This window comes from Ixodes scapularis, unplaced genomic scaffold, assembly GCF_016920785.2.
Source record: "Ixodes scapularis isolate PalLabHiFi unplaced genomic scaffold, ASM1692078v2 PGA_scaffold8__174_contigs__length_109621045, whole genome shotgun sequence".
Taxonomy (NCBI): Eukaryota; Metazoa; Arthropoda; class Arachnida; order Ixodida; family Ixodidae; genus Ixodes; species Ixodes scapularis.
Window position 1 is genome coordinate 5699090 of NW_024609883.1, and position 15510 is coordinate 5714599.

At 45.7% G+C, this 15510-nt stretch overlaps 1 protein-coding gene across 1 annotated transcript in view; it reads right to left on the reverse strand.

The window, feature by feature from the left end:
- The window catches only part of LOC120843252, a 175998-nt gene extending 161057 nt beyond the window's left edge, over window positions 1–14941 (reverse strand). Inside the window, exon 1 of the mRNA XM_042286809.1 lies at window positions 12795–14941. Coding sequence (XP_042142743.1) covers window positions 12795–14941 — 2147 coding nt within the window. The remainder of the gene's footprint in view (window positions 1–12794) is intronic.
- Window positions 14942–15510: the final 569 nt, after the last annotated feature.

A 15510-nucleotide genomic window follows, 5' to 3' on the forward strand; every position in this document is an offset into this window, starting at 1 on the left:
GGTGACCGCAGTGCGAAGCCGCCCCCTCGCCTCCCTCGTAGGATGAAGGGAAGCAAGGCGCATGTGTGTTGCGTGTCTATGCCCCTGGGGAACAGGACCGTGGGCGCAGAGATGAGCTCTGATAAGAAACTGAAACCTAGAAACTCGTCCAAATAAAGCTTTTTACAGAATGCATAAAACGCTACCCCTGAATTATATCCTTCTAAAAAAAACTTGATTTTGTGGTTTTCAATGACTCAGCAAGTTTCTAATTGAAACCATATTTTCATTTTCACTAATTAAAAAGTTGATTAACAAATTGTATTTAATTATCTGACTGATCGTTACGACTAGGTCCCTATACTACGTACGCCTGGCCGTATAACTCGCCTGCACAAACCGCATTAATATAGCTTTCACGACCTTTCTAAACATATATGTAAAGCTTGAAACTAAATCGCCCTGTACAACAGTGAAAAGGCGAAACCAACACGCTGGAGCCATATGGCTCCACCATGCTGGTATCGCCTTTTTGCTGGTATAGGATGTCCCATATTACGTTATGCATGTATGGTTCCGTCCGCCTACATGGTTCCGCCTATATCCACTACGCTGGTATAGGATGTCCCATAATACGACACGCTTGTATGGTTCCGCCCACCTGTATCGTTCCGCCTTATTCCACTATACTGGAGCCGCCTTTTTCGCTTGTATAGGATGTCCCATATTACGGTTATGCTTGTATGAGCCTTTTCCGTCGTCTTTCCATCTTCGAGATTTTCCAACAGGGAACGTCTTCCAAGCGCCATCAGACACTCTAAAATCCGTTCCCAGACACTTGTACCGTACGTTTATCCTGTAAGGAAATCAGTGTATGTACCGGAATCGCCTCGATTGCCCTCGACGGCATTTCGCTAGATTGACTGTATTTTTACCGCACGCGCACAGAGCTCAACAAGAAATCGTTAAGCGTGTAATGGGCATGATGCGGCGATGAATCGCTGGGCACCCTCGTCGACACCGACGAGAGGCGTTCAACTCGCTCCAACGCTACCGCTATTTTTTTTCAATCTCTTTTCGTCTGTGCCTAACTCTACCGACGTGGTTATCTGCTCGTGCGTGTGTGCATGGACTTCGCAGCTCATCAGCACAGAACGAGCATTTAGGTGGGTGTGTGCACACTTATTACGATTGTTAAAGAACTGAGAGGCCGGGACGAAGTGAGGTCAGTGAACCACAGGCCAGCTGTTTGTAAATCAATAGCTACAGGACTGCTCAACACTTATCTTTTGAATCAAGCGGCAGCTTGCGCCACCTATGAAGTGTAGTATTAACCGCTAGATGACGCTAAGAATAATAAAATATGCCTTTTTTATTTTAGATTTCACGGAACAACTACTTATACTCCAACACACACACAACACACACACCAACTGAAACACATCACCTCCGCGACTCTCTACTCCGTCAACCCTACCGACCCGATTCGTATATATGCCCTACCATACTCTGACAAGGATTATTCAAGTGAGTGCCCTGTTTACTAGATGAATACAAGGAGTATTTACTAGTAATATTAGTATACAAGTTATCTGTGTATTTAAATTGCAAGGCTAGACACCTCTCTTAATCTAGCGCTTCGAAGGGCAACATATGACATGAAAGTAATCTAAAAGTAACACCAGACAGCATGCTTCTAATCAGTTTCAGTTTCAGACTCATGCAGTGATTTGCTTACTCAAACCATGTTGCCCCATGCTCGTTCCGGGCGTTTAGTAGCAGCAAAAGTTACAATATCCGGATTTTTAGTCAGTAATCGGCTAAAGGTATCATAATTCTTTTGTCTTGTGTTGTTCATTTCGTTCTTTTCCTCCTAAATTTAGTGCTTGAGAATAGGTGACTTAATTGTAGCGGGCAAACGCTGTCGGCACATTTTCCCGTGTTGTTCGAGTGACCGATGAGTTGTCCTACTCGCCCCAGTTTAAAGAGCCCTAAATTAAACTTATGCAAAACAAAAAAGTATTGGGGTACACTTATACATATAAACAAAACTAGCATAACCAATTTTTTTTTCACGTGTTACATTTGAAGAATATATATAATCCCCTATCAAATTATTTGAAATCTTTGTTTTTTGCTGACAACAAAAGGTTGGCACTTTCCAATCATGGGGACACTTTATATATACAGTGTATTAAGCTCAAAACATTAGGCCATTACAACCAGAACTATACTGTGGATATATATATAAAGTGGCTATAATGAAGACAAAGTGCTCAGTTGGCAATTGTTTGATTTCTTTTATTTTTCAAACCTGATACACATTTTTATGATGAAATATTTTCTTTGAAAACAATTAAAACTTCAAAACAACCTTATAGGTACTTTTGAAATATTGCGGAAATGAAAACCTGAAAAGAGTTTTTTTTTTCCAGCACTGGACTATCAAACTATAATAATATAGTAATAATACTTTCTGAAGCCGGAAACAACCTTGCAGCCTTCTTTTTGGCAAGTATGAATATGAAACAAACCAATAAATTTACATGAAAATGGACAACATTTAACCAAAAAAACAATGTTATGTATGCATTATAAACATATTAAAACATGCAACACTGCAGTCATTTCACCATTCTAAAAAAACAAAGAATAAGAAAATATGTATGACACAAAAAGGAATATGAATTACACCAAGCCAGATACTGGGCCATAGAACCAGTTTTAGCAATGAAAAAATATATGAGGGGGTACCCAAAAGTAGCTGGTTGGAATTTCGGAAGGCGGGCCCCCCGTTCGTAGTACCAGCATCCGCCTCAAGCAGCAGGTCCTGCATTCTAGCTGCTTGCGCCCACCGTGACACCGCCGCACGCTTTGCCGGGCTCGACGGTGGCGTGCTGTGCAGAGAAGAGGCGCAAGGAACGACGCCAGGTTGCGGTGCGAAAGCTCAACTTAAAAATGTTTTTTTTCCTCTTTAGAACAAAATTATTTAAATTAACACTTCAAGAATAAAAGGAAATAAACTCTTTTGTAGAAGTAACCATGTTACGTATTTCTGGCCACCTCAAGGCAGAATTGACGGCTCTTTACACGGCAAAACGCAATTTTGCACAAATTTAGTTTTAGTTTTTTTTTCTTTTTCTGAAAGATATTTAGTTGTACGGTATGAAATCTTTTTGTGTACAGTATACCTACAGGGCTGTCAATAAGAGTATTTACGGTCGCATGCAGCAAAGCCATAGTTTGTAACAAAACTAAACATATGCTAAATTCCTCATATATTCCTTATTCTTTAAAACAGCTTCAAGCATACCGAATTCCATGACCAAGATCCTTATTACATAGCAATCCGAATAGCGTAGGGTTCTTAGGCAACATATTCTGCCTTGGCGAAGTTTTAGCGCGTATTTCTTTGTGTAGGCGTGGTCTCCTTCGTGACAGCAGCTCACGAACAGCAGTCTTTCGTCGGTAAACGCAAGAAAAGCAATTTTAAGACAAATAAAATGATTTCGCAATACCACCCGGTAATTGGGGGCCGAGCTTCGTTGGAATGCCTTATGTCATGGGCCCATCAGGAGCTAGCCACGGTGCGGCGTTTCCGATGGAGGCTTGCGGGAGCGAGCGGCGCTTGGCGCACCTCTCTGGTCTAGTGCACCGTAACTCGGGTAGTCCCACTTGGCAGGATTGTGACGAGCTGACGGTAAAGCTGGTGCCACCTAGTGACGACCATCGTAATTACTGTACCCTTGGCCATGTATGGCCCGTGACCTTGCGAGCGCGACGTCATGGGAAAATATCCAGAAATGCATCGTGCCGACTAGATGGCTGATTTTAAGCGCTCGCCAGAATCCGTCGGTGCTACTCATCTCCCGTCAGGGTGCCCCATCACCTGGCCGCTTTATCGACCCTTTTTGAATGTCTCCTGCTACCAAGGAGCAGACTGATCATTGAACCACCGAGCCAACGTTATTGCCTCTCCATCAAAAAATTACTACAGGCAGGTCAGTTCACTTGTACGGAAGCCGTGTCGAGGGCTAATCCGCATGCTGTCGGTGCTATTCTCTTGGGGTGCCTACCGTTGTCATTCGTATTCCATCAAGTAAGCAGACAATTTCAGAAATCTAGCATAGGCCGAAACTGCGCGCCCACACAATCTGTCTCGCACCAAAAGGATGGTTGCCTCCCTCGTTCGGGGACAAGTCCATATGCATTTAGACTAAAATCAGTCTGGGATCAGATGCGGTAGCCAAAGAACAGTTCAGAGAATTAATTCCTTTCTTTCGCTGAGGTTCTCCAGCAGCGGAACTTTAACAACACTGGGGAAGTGCTTGTAAGCCTGGTTCCAAGACTGCAAGGCTGAACCTCATAAATGCCCCCCTTGACTTGACAGGCTTGGCTAACCCGATGAACTGCGGGTGCTACAAAGTGGTGGTAAGGTGCTGCACATGACCGTCGTAAAAACTGTTTGAAAACAGCACTATTAATCTGCGTCCGTTGCCCAACACAAGTGCCATTGGCTGTCCAAATCGACCAAAGATGTCACACTGGGCTTTCACTGTGGTCTCGGCCGATGCTTCTATCTGCTTTGTGTCTGAGTGGACCACGATGAGTATTCCTAACTCTCCAGCAGTTAGGCATAATGTAAGCCGTGTTCAGCGTTGCAATCGGTATCCAACCAGCTGACCCGAACCTGCAACAAAGGCCGCTATTAAGTGTGCGTCAGATATGGTGGATTTCCTAAAGACAAAACGACCGAATGTTCCACTAATTCACCTTGCAAGGCCTAACGTGCAGATGTGCAGGAGAATGAAAACGTGAGACTGGGATTCCGTTCGGCCCGTGCCTGGAATTCAATCCTGGCACTTCTGGCAGTGCGCACGCGTCGACCCACAGCGGCACGAAGTGCTGGTATCAAGAACGGGAGCGTCAACAAAGAAGCCACTTTGGAAATGAGACTCGCTTCCACCAGCGTCTGTGAGTAGTGTCGTGCAAAGCGGCTACAACAAACATCATAAAAATCTGATGACAAAGAATTATAATAACAATTTTACACACCGGGTACCCTGAAGTGGGTACCTTTTCAAAAACGCAATCCAACTACGTGGTGTGAAACGGCTCTGGTTTTTATTATCCGACTGAAGGCGACTGCGCACGGAGGGTAGAAACCTGAACCTCGGGCACGGTCAGCGCGCCCCGCTATTTACACCTACGCGCGCCAGAGATCCAGGTGGAGCGCGCTAGGATGCCTCGACGTCTGCGATAAACATGTGTTAAGCGGAGCCGCTTCGGTCGTTTTCTTTATGTGGCGTACACAGAAATCTTACATGCCGGCTTTCGAAAACAGGCCCTGCGAAGCATGCGACATGAGAGTGCCTCTTGATCGCTCCGGACAGCGCGGATTTTCTGCGACTCTTATACATAAACGCACATTGAATTTTCACTTTAAAACTACCGTCCGCCTGTGTGCCGTCAGTTTGTTTCTTTTTGACCACCCTCGAACATTATTACACTTTGTAAGATTAATGAATTATTCATCTATGGGTATCTACAGATTTCATTCACGGTGCTGCGGTAGCCTCAATTTGGTCATATTTATAGCTTCATAACTTAAAAGACAGGAACGTAATGCAGTATGTTTTTGCAGATTCTGTTAGTACCTACCATTGGCCTTAATGTGGGAGAGTTTAAAAAAAATTGAAAATAGCCTTTTTCTTTAAATTGAGTTTCAAGTAAATCGTAATTATTAAAATGACCCAATTTAAGCGTTTATCATAAATGTATTTCGCTTCCGAGGTCAACCATATTTAGCACCAATATTGACAAGATGCAGGATAACATGGTAGCAAAGTTTGAAAGTTCTGGTGTGTACAGATGCGGAGAAAAAAATTAATAAATTGTAAGTATTTTTGCGGATTGTACCATGTTTGCGATTTTTTATGGAAATTAACAACGTCGATACTTAATGATAAATATTTTGAGTCAATGCTCCTTTATACATAGTTTACTAGTCATTATTTCTGAATCTGTGGCCATGACCCATTTTTTGGGAGAGGTGCCCAAAATACCGACTTCGCGCAATTCGCAGGAAGCGCTTCGCTCTGAGAATGTGCTTCAATTTTTTTTCCGCGAAAACTAACATTTTTTTTTTTTTTTGCAAAACAAGCTTCTTTTTTGTTTTGATAAGCATTGAGTCTACAAAATATTTTTTTTCGTAAAATTTGAAAATGGTCACTGGACATGGTCGGTCGAACTTGTCTGCAAACACCCAACACTTAACCAACGGCTCTCGCAACAATGCGGGGCTGAAGCACTGTGGGAGCCACTCTAGCCTTGACAATGCAGCACAAAATAGTCGACGCCGAGTATAGCTAGGTTTGAGAGCCCGTGTTACCAAAAGCTATGCCAAAACCGATCTGCCATCTTATACATACTGCGCAAGAGCCTCGCTTGCCTAACCTGGAGAAGGACGTTTTATTCCTCAGGCAAGTTTTAATGCCAGAGCATTAACTGTCTCATGGAGCGAGCTGACGTTAGTTTGAAGCGCGAAAACGGCGCATAGTTTACCCGATCCTTTGGTTCCATTGGCTTGCGTGCGTCGACGGGGCTCCCATTGGCCGCTGCGCTCGTCAGTTTCCCCGACGGCTCACCCCATGGCGCTTCGTTTCCATCAGAGTGGCGTTGCTCCCCTGGGCACGGAGCGTCCAAGGTCACCGTGCCCAGGGAAGCGCACGCGCTGATCGGCGACGAAAAATACGCAGCAGACGAAAAAGGGAGCAGACGAGCGGCTTGCATGCTTTCGCGTTCACAACTCATAAGGAATGCTTAGGTGTACCTCGAGATTTTTCTTAAACCAGTGCGTTCAGCCTCTTCGAAATGTTATCAGGTGACAGACAGAAGTAAATCGGAGAAAAACGAAGGTCACTTTTGATCGCATGCAGGGGAAAAGTCAAGAACAACAACCATGGTGTCGTCACTTCGTGAGCCAATCACTGTCTATTGAAGGCTATGCATTTTTTTATTTGATTAATTGTTTTCGCGTGTCCTTCGTTGGTTGTCGACCTCTACCCTATAATAGTGTTTGTCCTCTGAAGCGAGCTGCATGGACTCGTGCCGCAGCACAGAGTTCGTTCCCAGGTTGTACCTCAGTTTGGGAAGGGTTGCACGATGGAGGCGGGGGGAATCACGACTCTGTGGTCTACCTCGGGCGTGAACGAGATTTGTTTATTTTGAAGAATTTTAGCTAGAAGGCCTAGTACCGCGACGAATGTACCCGCATGGTCGAAACGGCCAGGCAAGCCTTGTGACCGCTTTGTTTTCTAGCCTCTCTGTCTTGAACCCACTTGCCCACTCCAATGTGTACATGGCCCGATAGGAAGGAACACTTATCTGCAAAATGGTAATTGAAAGTACATATATACTGTCGTTTCCATTATCAGAATTCTATATTATGATGAAAGGTGGACAGCACATTTGCAACACTTTTCTCTGCACTTAAATATTTCATACTACAAACACGTAGTATAGTTAATGACAAGAAGGGAATGGCTCGGCGTCTCTTCCGAATGCCCGGCATCTCTTCCGAATGCCCGGCCTCAAGCACGCACTTGTACTTCTGACCCTGCTTTGGCTACATGTGCACGCTCCAGGCTCACGAAAGGCCCATACGTAATCGAAGGGATTACGTGTGCTAGAGGTAAAACAACTACGACTTTTCTCTGCCATTTTCACTCTTGCAGTGAGCGTGTAACGTCTATACTGTACCTCAGCTTAACGTGGGCAGAGCTCGGGAGGGTAGGCTTGGCGAGTAGCTTTACTGCGTACGCATTTGTGCAGCTGAGGCACTTTCAGAATCAAGTAGCTTGCGTACCTATAGCCTTCAAATGGCCCTCTTTTGAGTGGTACAAAAAAAATACTAACACATACTTCTGTTCGTATTGTCCTTTTACTCATCGATTTCTTCGACTGAATGGGCAGTCGATTCAGCCTGTTGAATATAGAATGCCTTCCAGGTAATTCTTTTGTATTTAATTGGTATACAGTCATGTCTCATCGTTACAGATCCTGTTAATATGAATACCCCAATATATGGTCACCATTTTCGAGGACAAACTGGGAAAATGCATGCATCTTTGTCTCGTTAATATGGACAACAGACATTATGGACGATTTTTTTTTTTGGGGGGGGGGGGGGGTGAGACGCAGGTGTTCATATTAAGGAGACATCACTGTATCAGCATTCAAGTAGGTATTTCAAGTCATTAGTCGCTGAGATGGAGTCTCTCAGCTAGTCAAAGTCATTTATAACATTCATACAGTTGCTTGTAAAATAATGGCATTCTCGAGGTCATGTACCCAGCTCGATTAATTGCTCGGCACAAGCTTGTAATGGTGCGAAAAGCAGCAATCATCCCGGCTGAAGAGCCTGAGTGTCTACCTCGACATGCAGCTCAAGACTAGGCCAGGGCCCCACTCAGAAACGTCAATCCTTCGTTTCTCTTTAAGCTGGACTACTCTTGGCGCTACAAGTTATTGTAACAAAAACAGCGTCACACCTAACTATAAGCTCGAGGTAACGTGGCGTCCAACTACAAGGCTACATGGCTTGGTTTTTGCACTGATTTCGCAACGATGGATTGAAGCATCCGCCGAGGTAAGCTTTAAGCTGAGATATTGAAAAAAATTCTTTGGGTTTTCAGTGCTGGCCGCCAAGGTTAATTTGGCAATATAGTGCTGCATTGAAATATCATTGATTCATAAAAGCACAAGCCAATGAATTCATGCTTGCTATTCAACTTGGAATCCTTTACTTCCACTAGCAGCTGCCTCTGGGGCTTCATGCCATGAACCACCTTGTGGCTGCAAGCTCTGACCGGATATTGCACTGTGGTCTCTGCAGTTCTCGTCTGCAGAGGGGCAATCCGAGAGCACCACTAGAGTCCTCTGCCCGTGGGTGCTACGGCTAAATTTTTATTTCGTAATTATGCATCCTTTTTGTCTTTCCCTTTATGGTCCTCGGACGTTTCCGTTTCGTTGTCGCCGATTCGCGTCAAATTTTGTAAAAGGGATCCTGAACCGAAATTCGGATTTTGTAAAATAAGGTGGCAGAAGCGTTGAACCGGACGCTACGAACCCCAAAACATCATTCGTACATCGATATCTCAAACGGATGGCCGCACTTTTGGAAAAGAAGAGCGCGATCCAGCGAGTTTTTTCATGTCATTGTCCTCGGGGAGAATTTGAGAATCAGGGAAATCGGCCTCGCTTCTCTCCTCCTCGCTTCGGTTCATCAGCTCAACGGGACGTATCGAGGAAGAGAGGGAATGGGAACCGTGACGTCGCATGCCTCGTTGGCGGTATTCAATCGCGCACTTATTTTCCAAAATACGACGATCCGTTCGAGATATCGCTGTATGAGTGATGTTTTTGGGTTTTACAGCGTCCCGCCTATCTATAGAAGAACTTCTGGACGTTATGGTGTTTAAATCGATAGCAACTTTATGTACACTATTTACAGTCAGAAAAGGGACATCGAAGCTAGGCAGAAACGGTTGTAGCCGGCTCGTTCCCCCGCTGCCTCGTGCTCATCTGGTGGTGCTCGAGCCTTGCTTGTTCAGTCCGCTGTTTTGTCGTCTTCTAGACCGGACGTGGAAGTTTTTACACACTGCCCCCGAAATGAACTTTGTTCATTTTACACTTACTTGGTAGAAACTTCTAAAGGAAAAAGCAGTTGAATGGGTCTTTTTACAAATACTCTGCCGGGTAATCTGATGGTACCAGATCGTATTTTTCCGTCTCTTTAGATAGAAACGTCTTCAACCGTTCCCATCTGCCATCGCTGTCTCGGTAGTAAGTTGTCTTTGATTAGGACAAGGTCTCCGACTTTTATGTTGTGCGTCTTCGAGGTGATGGTTCTTTGCATATTTCTAGTTTCCAGTAAGTATTCTGTTGACCACCGTTTCCAGAATCTGTCCAGAACCTCTTCGCGGTGTTTCCACATTTGAAGAAGTTGATCTGCAGAAGTGTGGGTAACCTCTGTAAGTCCAAGTGTGGGGAAAGATGTCGGTCGTTTTCCCGTGAGGAAATTGGCTGGCGACAATGCCTCTGGTTCTCCTATGTCGTTGTAGACGTAGGTGAGGGGTCGTGAATTTATAACAGCCTCTACTTCTGTCAGTGCTGTGTGGAGTTCATCGGAGGTTAGACTCCTGCAGCCAAGGGCTTTTTTCAGCGACAGCTTGACCGAGCGGACGAGTCGTTCGTAAAACCCTCCCCACCATGGAGCCCGTTCGACGATGAATTTCCAGTGAATCTTGAAGGAACTCACTTGGTTCGTGACTTCTTCGTCTCTAATAATGTTCCACAGTTTATGCAGTTCCTTCTTACTTCTTTTGAATGTTAAGGCATTGTCCGTATAAACTATTTGTGGGATGCCTCTCCTTGATATAAATCGTCGAAAGGCGTGTAGGAAGGATGTTGCGGTCATGTCTTCTACGAGTTCCAGGTGTACCGCTCTGGTCACGGCGCAAGTGAACAAGGTTATATAAGCTTTCTGTGAGTTCGGCTTGCCTTTGACGAAGAGGGGGCCTGCGAAGTCAATCCCAGTCACCTCAAACGGATTGGCCTTTGTTACGCGATCGAGAGGTAACGGTGCGGTGACTTCAGAAGCTGGTCTTGAATTGTAACGTTGGCAGACAACGCATTCTTTGATCACCCGTCTTACCAACTGTCGACCAGAGATAATCCAGTAGCGTTCTCTGAGTTGTACAAGAGTATCATGCACTCCGGCGTGGAGGAGTCTTTGGTGTTCTTGAAGCACGATAAGCCGGCAGTATCGGTGTTCTTTTGGTAGAACAATTGGATGTCGCTCGCTATAGGATGCGTTGCTGTGTTGTAGTCGACCAGTAGCGCGTAGCAGGCCCTCGTGATCGACGAACAAAGGCATGTCCTTCAGTTTTGATTCCATAGGTAGTTTTTGAGCTCGCTGCGTGCACTTAATTTCTTGTTGGAATGATGCCCGTTGTACTCTTCGAATCCAATACAGCTCGGCTTCGTGAATTTCATCCGTAGTCAGCGGTCCTTTTCGGTCACTCTTGTGTCTCAGCTTGCGAGTGAACCTAAGGATCCAGGCTGTAGTTCGGTGAAGTCGCTGAATTGAACTGTAGTGGTTTTCATCTAGTATGGCCGGTTCAATTGGTGTTACAGTTTGCAAGACGTTCGCAGCTTTTTTCTCTTCCAACTCACAAGGGAATTCTTCCTTTGGTATCGTCCTCGGGGGCCACGTTGCTTCATTCATTGTAATCCAGGTGGGTCCTTTCCACCACAGCTGATTGGTAATTAGTTGCTCGGCAGATATTCCCCGTGTGATGAGATCCGCTGGATTGCCCTTTCCAGGACAGTGTCTCCAGTTTTGGTTTGTTATAGCTTGGATCTCACGCACTCGATTCTGAACAAACTGCTTCCATCTGTTGGCGTCTCCGAGAAGCCAGCACAACGCAATCATGGAATCCGTCCAAAAATGTGTATCCTTCAATTTCTCTTGAAAGTGAGTTCTGATGTGATCATAGATTCTCGCAGCCACGAGGCAAGCCAAAAGCTCTAGTCTTGCCAAGGTTACCTTTTTCAGTGGAGCCACTCGTGATTTGCAGAACATAAAGGTTGAACATGTTTCACCTGATATGTCCGTTGTGCACAGGTATGCTACAGCACCATACGCCACAGTGCTGGCATCCGCGAAAATGTGTAGTACCGTTCCTTGTGCTGTTTCATTCAATTGATTTCTGTAAAACCGTGGTACAGCCACTTGACCCAGAAGGGGAAGTCCTTCACACCATCGATTCCACTCTTCTAGTATATCGTCGGTCAACGGGCTGTCCCAATCGATGTTCATACGCCAGAGTCGTTGGAAACAAAGTTTTGCAAGTATAGTGAAGGGTACCAGCATCCCAAGCGGGTCGTAAATTCTTGCCGTTGTCTGTAATACGGCTCGCTTGGTGTCTGTTCGGTTTCGGGAAAAGTTGACGACGTTGTCCGACGTAAATGACAATACGTCGGTGCTTGGTGTCCACGTGAGTCCAAGTACTTTTACGATACCTGGCAACTCTCCTAGCGACACCTGTTGACCCTGGTCTTCGTTGATTTTCTTTAAAACTTCTGGAGAGTTGGACGACCATTTGTGCAGTTTCATTGAGGCGAGTTCAAAAATTTCATTCGTCTCGGAGTAGATCTGTAGAGCTTGTTCTTCGTTGTCCGCACCCGTTAATATGTCATCAACGTAGATCGATTTCAGAAGTTTCTCAGTGGTTTCAGGGTACTGTGGGTTCATGAGTCTCAGGTGATGTTGGACTGTTGCTGCTAGGAGAAAGGGACTCGACGTCGTGCCAAACGGGATTCTCGTCATTCTCCAGATTTCGATTTTTGGAAGTGGATGGTCTGCCTCTGGCTTCCTTTCAAACCACAGGAAACGCAAGGCATCTCTGTCCTTGCAGTTGATAGAAATCTGTAGCAATGCCTTCTCGATATCTGCGACGAGAGCAATTTTATGTGTCCTGAAGTTTAGAAGTAGCCCCACTAAGTCAGCATTCAGATTTGGGCCGCTCTCTAGGTTTTCATTTAAGGACTTTGATCGATGGCCATGCGACGAAGCATCAAAAACTACGCGGAGCTTGGTTGTTCGACTTTCCTTGACTACTGCTTGATGTGGCATGTAGTAGGTGACACCGCCACTGTCTTCGTTTTCTACTTTCTCCGCCATACTCTCTTTTCCATATTTTCTTATGGCTGAGTCATACGCAGACAAGATCTTTTCATTACGTCCGAGCCTTCTGGTGAGCTGCATCAGTCGTTTTTCAGCACCTTCCTTATTGTTCAGTAGGTGTACCAAAGGCTTCCAAGGAAGGGATACCTCGTAACGTTCTCCGTTGCTCGTTATCGTTTCTTCGAAGGACGTTAGTACGGAGTTGTTCGAACTATCGCTTTCGTCTTGCTTGACTCCTATAGCCTCCAGATCCCAGAATTTTCGTAGAATGTTTTCGGTGTTCCGCGTTACCGCTGACGTCCTGAGTGCGACCGTTTGGGAGTGTTGTAACACTGTGGAGCTTAGGCTCATGGGACCGTGCACAGTCCATCCGAGCGACGTCTCGATGGCCTTGATATTGCCGTTGAGTTTCGTGACTTGTCCAGTTACAAAATCCCAATAATGTTCAGCGCCGATCAAAATGTCAATATGGTTGGAATTTTCGTCGTTAGCGATAACCGCGATCGCATAATTCAGCTGACGTAGCTCCTGTATGACGTTGTTATCCGGTTGTGGCAGTCGTTGATCGCAAATTATGCTGGTTTCAAGAGCCTCAAGGTGGTAAGTATGTCCATCGTGTTTGCTTTGCAGAGTAATGAAGACCCTTCGAAAGTTCTTCTCCTGGTTATGTCCACCGAAATACCCTACTGCAAGTCGTTCGCTTCCCACAACCTTGCAGCCCAGTCTCCGAGATAAGTTTTCGGTTATAAAGGATCTCTGGCTACCGCCGTCAAACAATACTCTAGCCATCGCTTTGTTTTTGGTTCCAGAGGCCCACGCTTCGGCCGTTTGTAACAGCACTACCCTTTGGTCCGAAGTCTCAGTCGTTGATTTTAGCTGTAACGGAGCTGTGCCAGCGACATTCTTTTGTCCGCCGTTCTTAAATTTGGGGTCGCACATCGTGGAAGCGTGTCGGCCTCGGCAGTGCCTACATGTGATTCTTCTTCGGCAGTTCTTAGACATGTGGTTCACAAGGGTGCAGCGGAAACATCTGCCGTGTTTCTGTAGCATCGTCTTCTTTTGTTCCAGTGAAACTGTCGAGGTGCACTCTTCCGTCTTGTGTTCTTTAGATTTGCAAATGAAGCACGGTGTTCTGAGATCCGTTTGTTGAAGTAGTGCAGACGATGATGGTTTAAAATTGTTCTGCTTATCAGGATACCTTTTACCTCCTGCCAGTGCATTCGTCTTTTTTGTCAGAGGGTGCTCCAATCTCGCAGGAGTATACGTTTGTTCTCGACTTTCGATTTCTACCTTCAAGGCTTGGAGTAACGATGTTAACGCTGCAGGCTGTTCTCTAGGAACTCGCGCTCGCGCTCCTTCCTCATTTTGTTCTTGGGCGTTCCCTTCCTGTCGAATCGCTTCTCTGTTATAGTGAAGCATTATCTCTGAAGGAAGGAGTCTCACGAGGAGATGATGTAGCATCGAAGAGTAAGATTCTTCACTCACCCCGAGAGACTTGAGTCCACGTACATGAGCCTGCACATTATCGTAAAGACCTCGAAGTCCACGTACGTCTTGTGCAGAAGGTACCGGGTTAAGGTCAAGTAGCTTTTCCATATGATCTTGTATGAGCCGTTTCTCGTTGCCGAATCGGCTAATAAGGATGTCTACTGCATCCTTGTAGCAGATGGACGTTGATGGGAGTCCGACGATGGCTGCAGCGGCTTCTCCCGTTAACGAAGTTCTCAAGTAATTGAACTTGTCGCAAGCTGTTAGTGCCTCGTTGTGATGAACCGCTTGCTGAAATTGCTCCCAAAACGGTTGCCATTGTCGTTGTTGGCCGTTAAACTTGAGAAGCTCCAGTTTGGGAAGCTTTACCTTTAAGGTACTCGTCGGTTCTCCAATTCTTGCACTGTTTTCAGGGTTTGTTGTTTCGGTTGGGGTTCGTTGTTGTAGAGTCCGGATTGAGTAGTCCAACTGAGCCAGGTAGGTGACGGCGCGGTCGTTGTACTCGAATGCCCGGGTGTATTCTTGTTCCGCGTCGTCCCCCAGGAAAGGCTCGATGGCGACATCTGTTTCGGTCATTTGGGTATGCAGACTACCCAATCGTTGCCTGAGGATTTCGATGTCCCGTTCGATGATCGGATCACGTTGAAGAGCAGCGTCGATGTCTGGTATCAGCCTTGTCAGTTGGCTTCGTAGGGCCTTCCGTTTCAGTTTCAGACGATCCATGAGTAGTCGTCAGCCGTGGCTTGAATGGAACGTATCAGTAGTCCTGCGTTAGTTGCTGAAGATTCGGTAGTTCCCTCGTCCAGGTTCCTCTCGTTGCGTCTCGTTCCCGGGTTTCGGCACCATATAGAAGAACTTCTGGACGTTATGGTGTTTAAATCGATAGCAACTTTATGTACACTATTTACAGTCAGAAAAGGGACATCGAAGCTAGGCAGAAACGGTTGTAGCCGGCTCGTTCCCCCGCTGCCTCGTGCTCATCTGGTGGTGCTCGAGCCTTGCTTGTTCAGTCCGCTGTTTTGTCGTCTTCTAGACCGGACGTGGAAGTTTTTACACTATCCGTCCAGCTTTGTTTTATGGGCTCGAAATTTCGGTTCGGTATCCCTTTAAGCACGCGAATAGACGGGGCAAAGTTTTGTCGAGGTAAGTTTTCTCTGCCAAAGTTACATAATTCTTATGAAGGTCATTGCTCGTGTTTAAAAAAAAAAATATATTTGAAAGTCTCCACATCAATAGCGAGCCATTGGCAAGCGCAAGCTCACTACTTCAACTTGTATTCAACTGATTGCAAG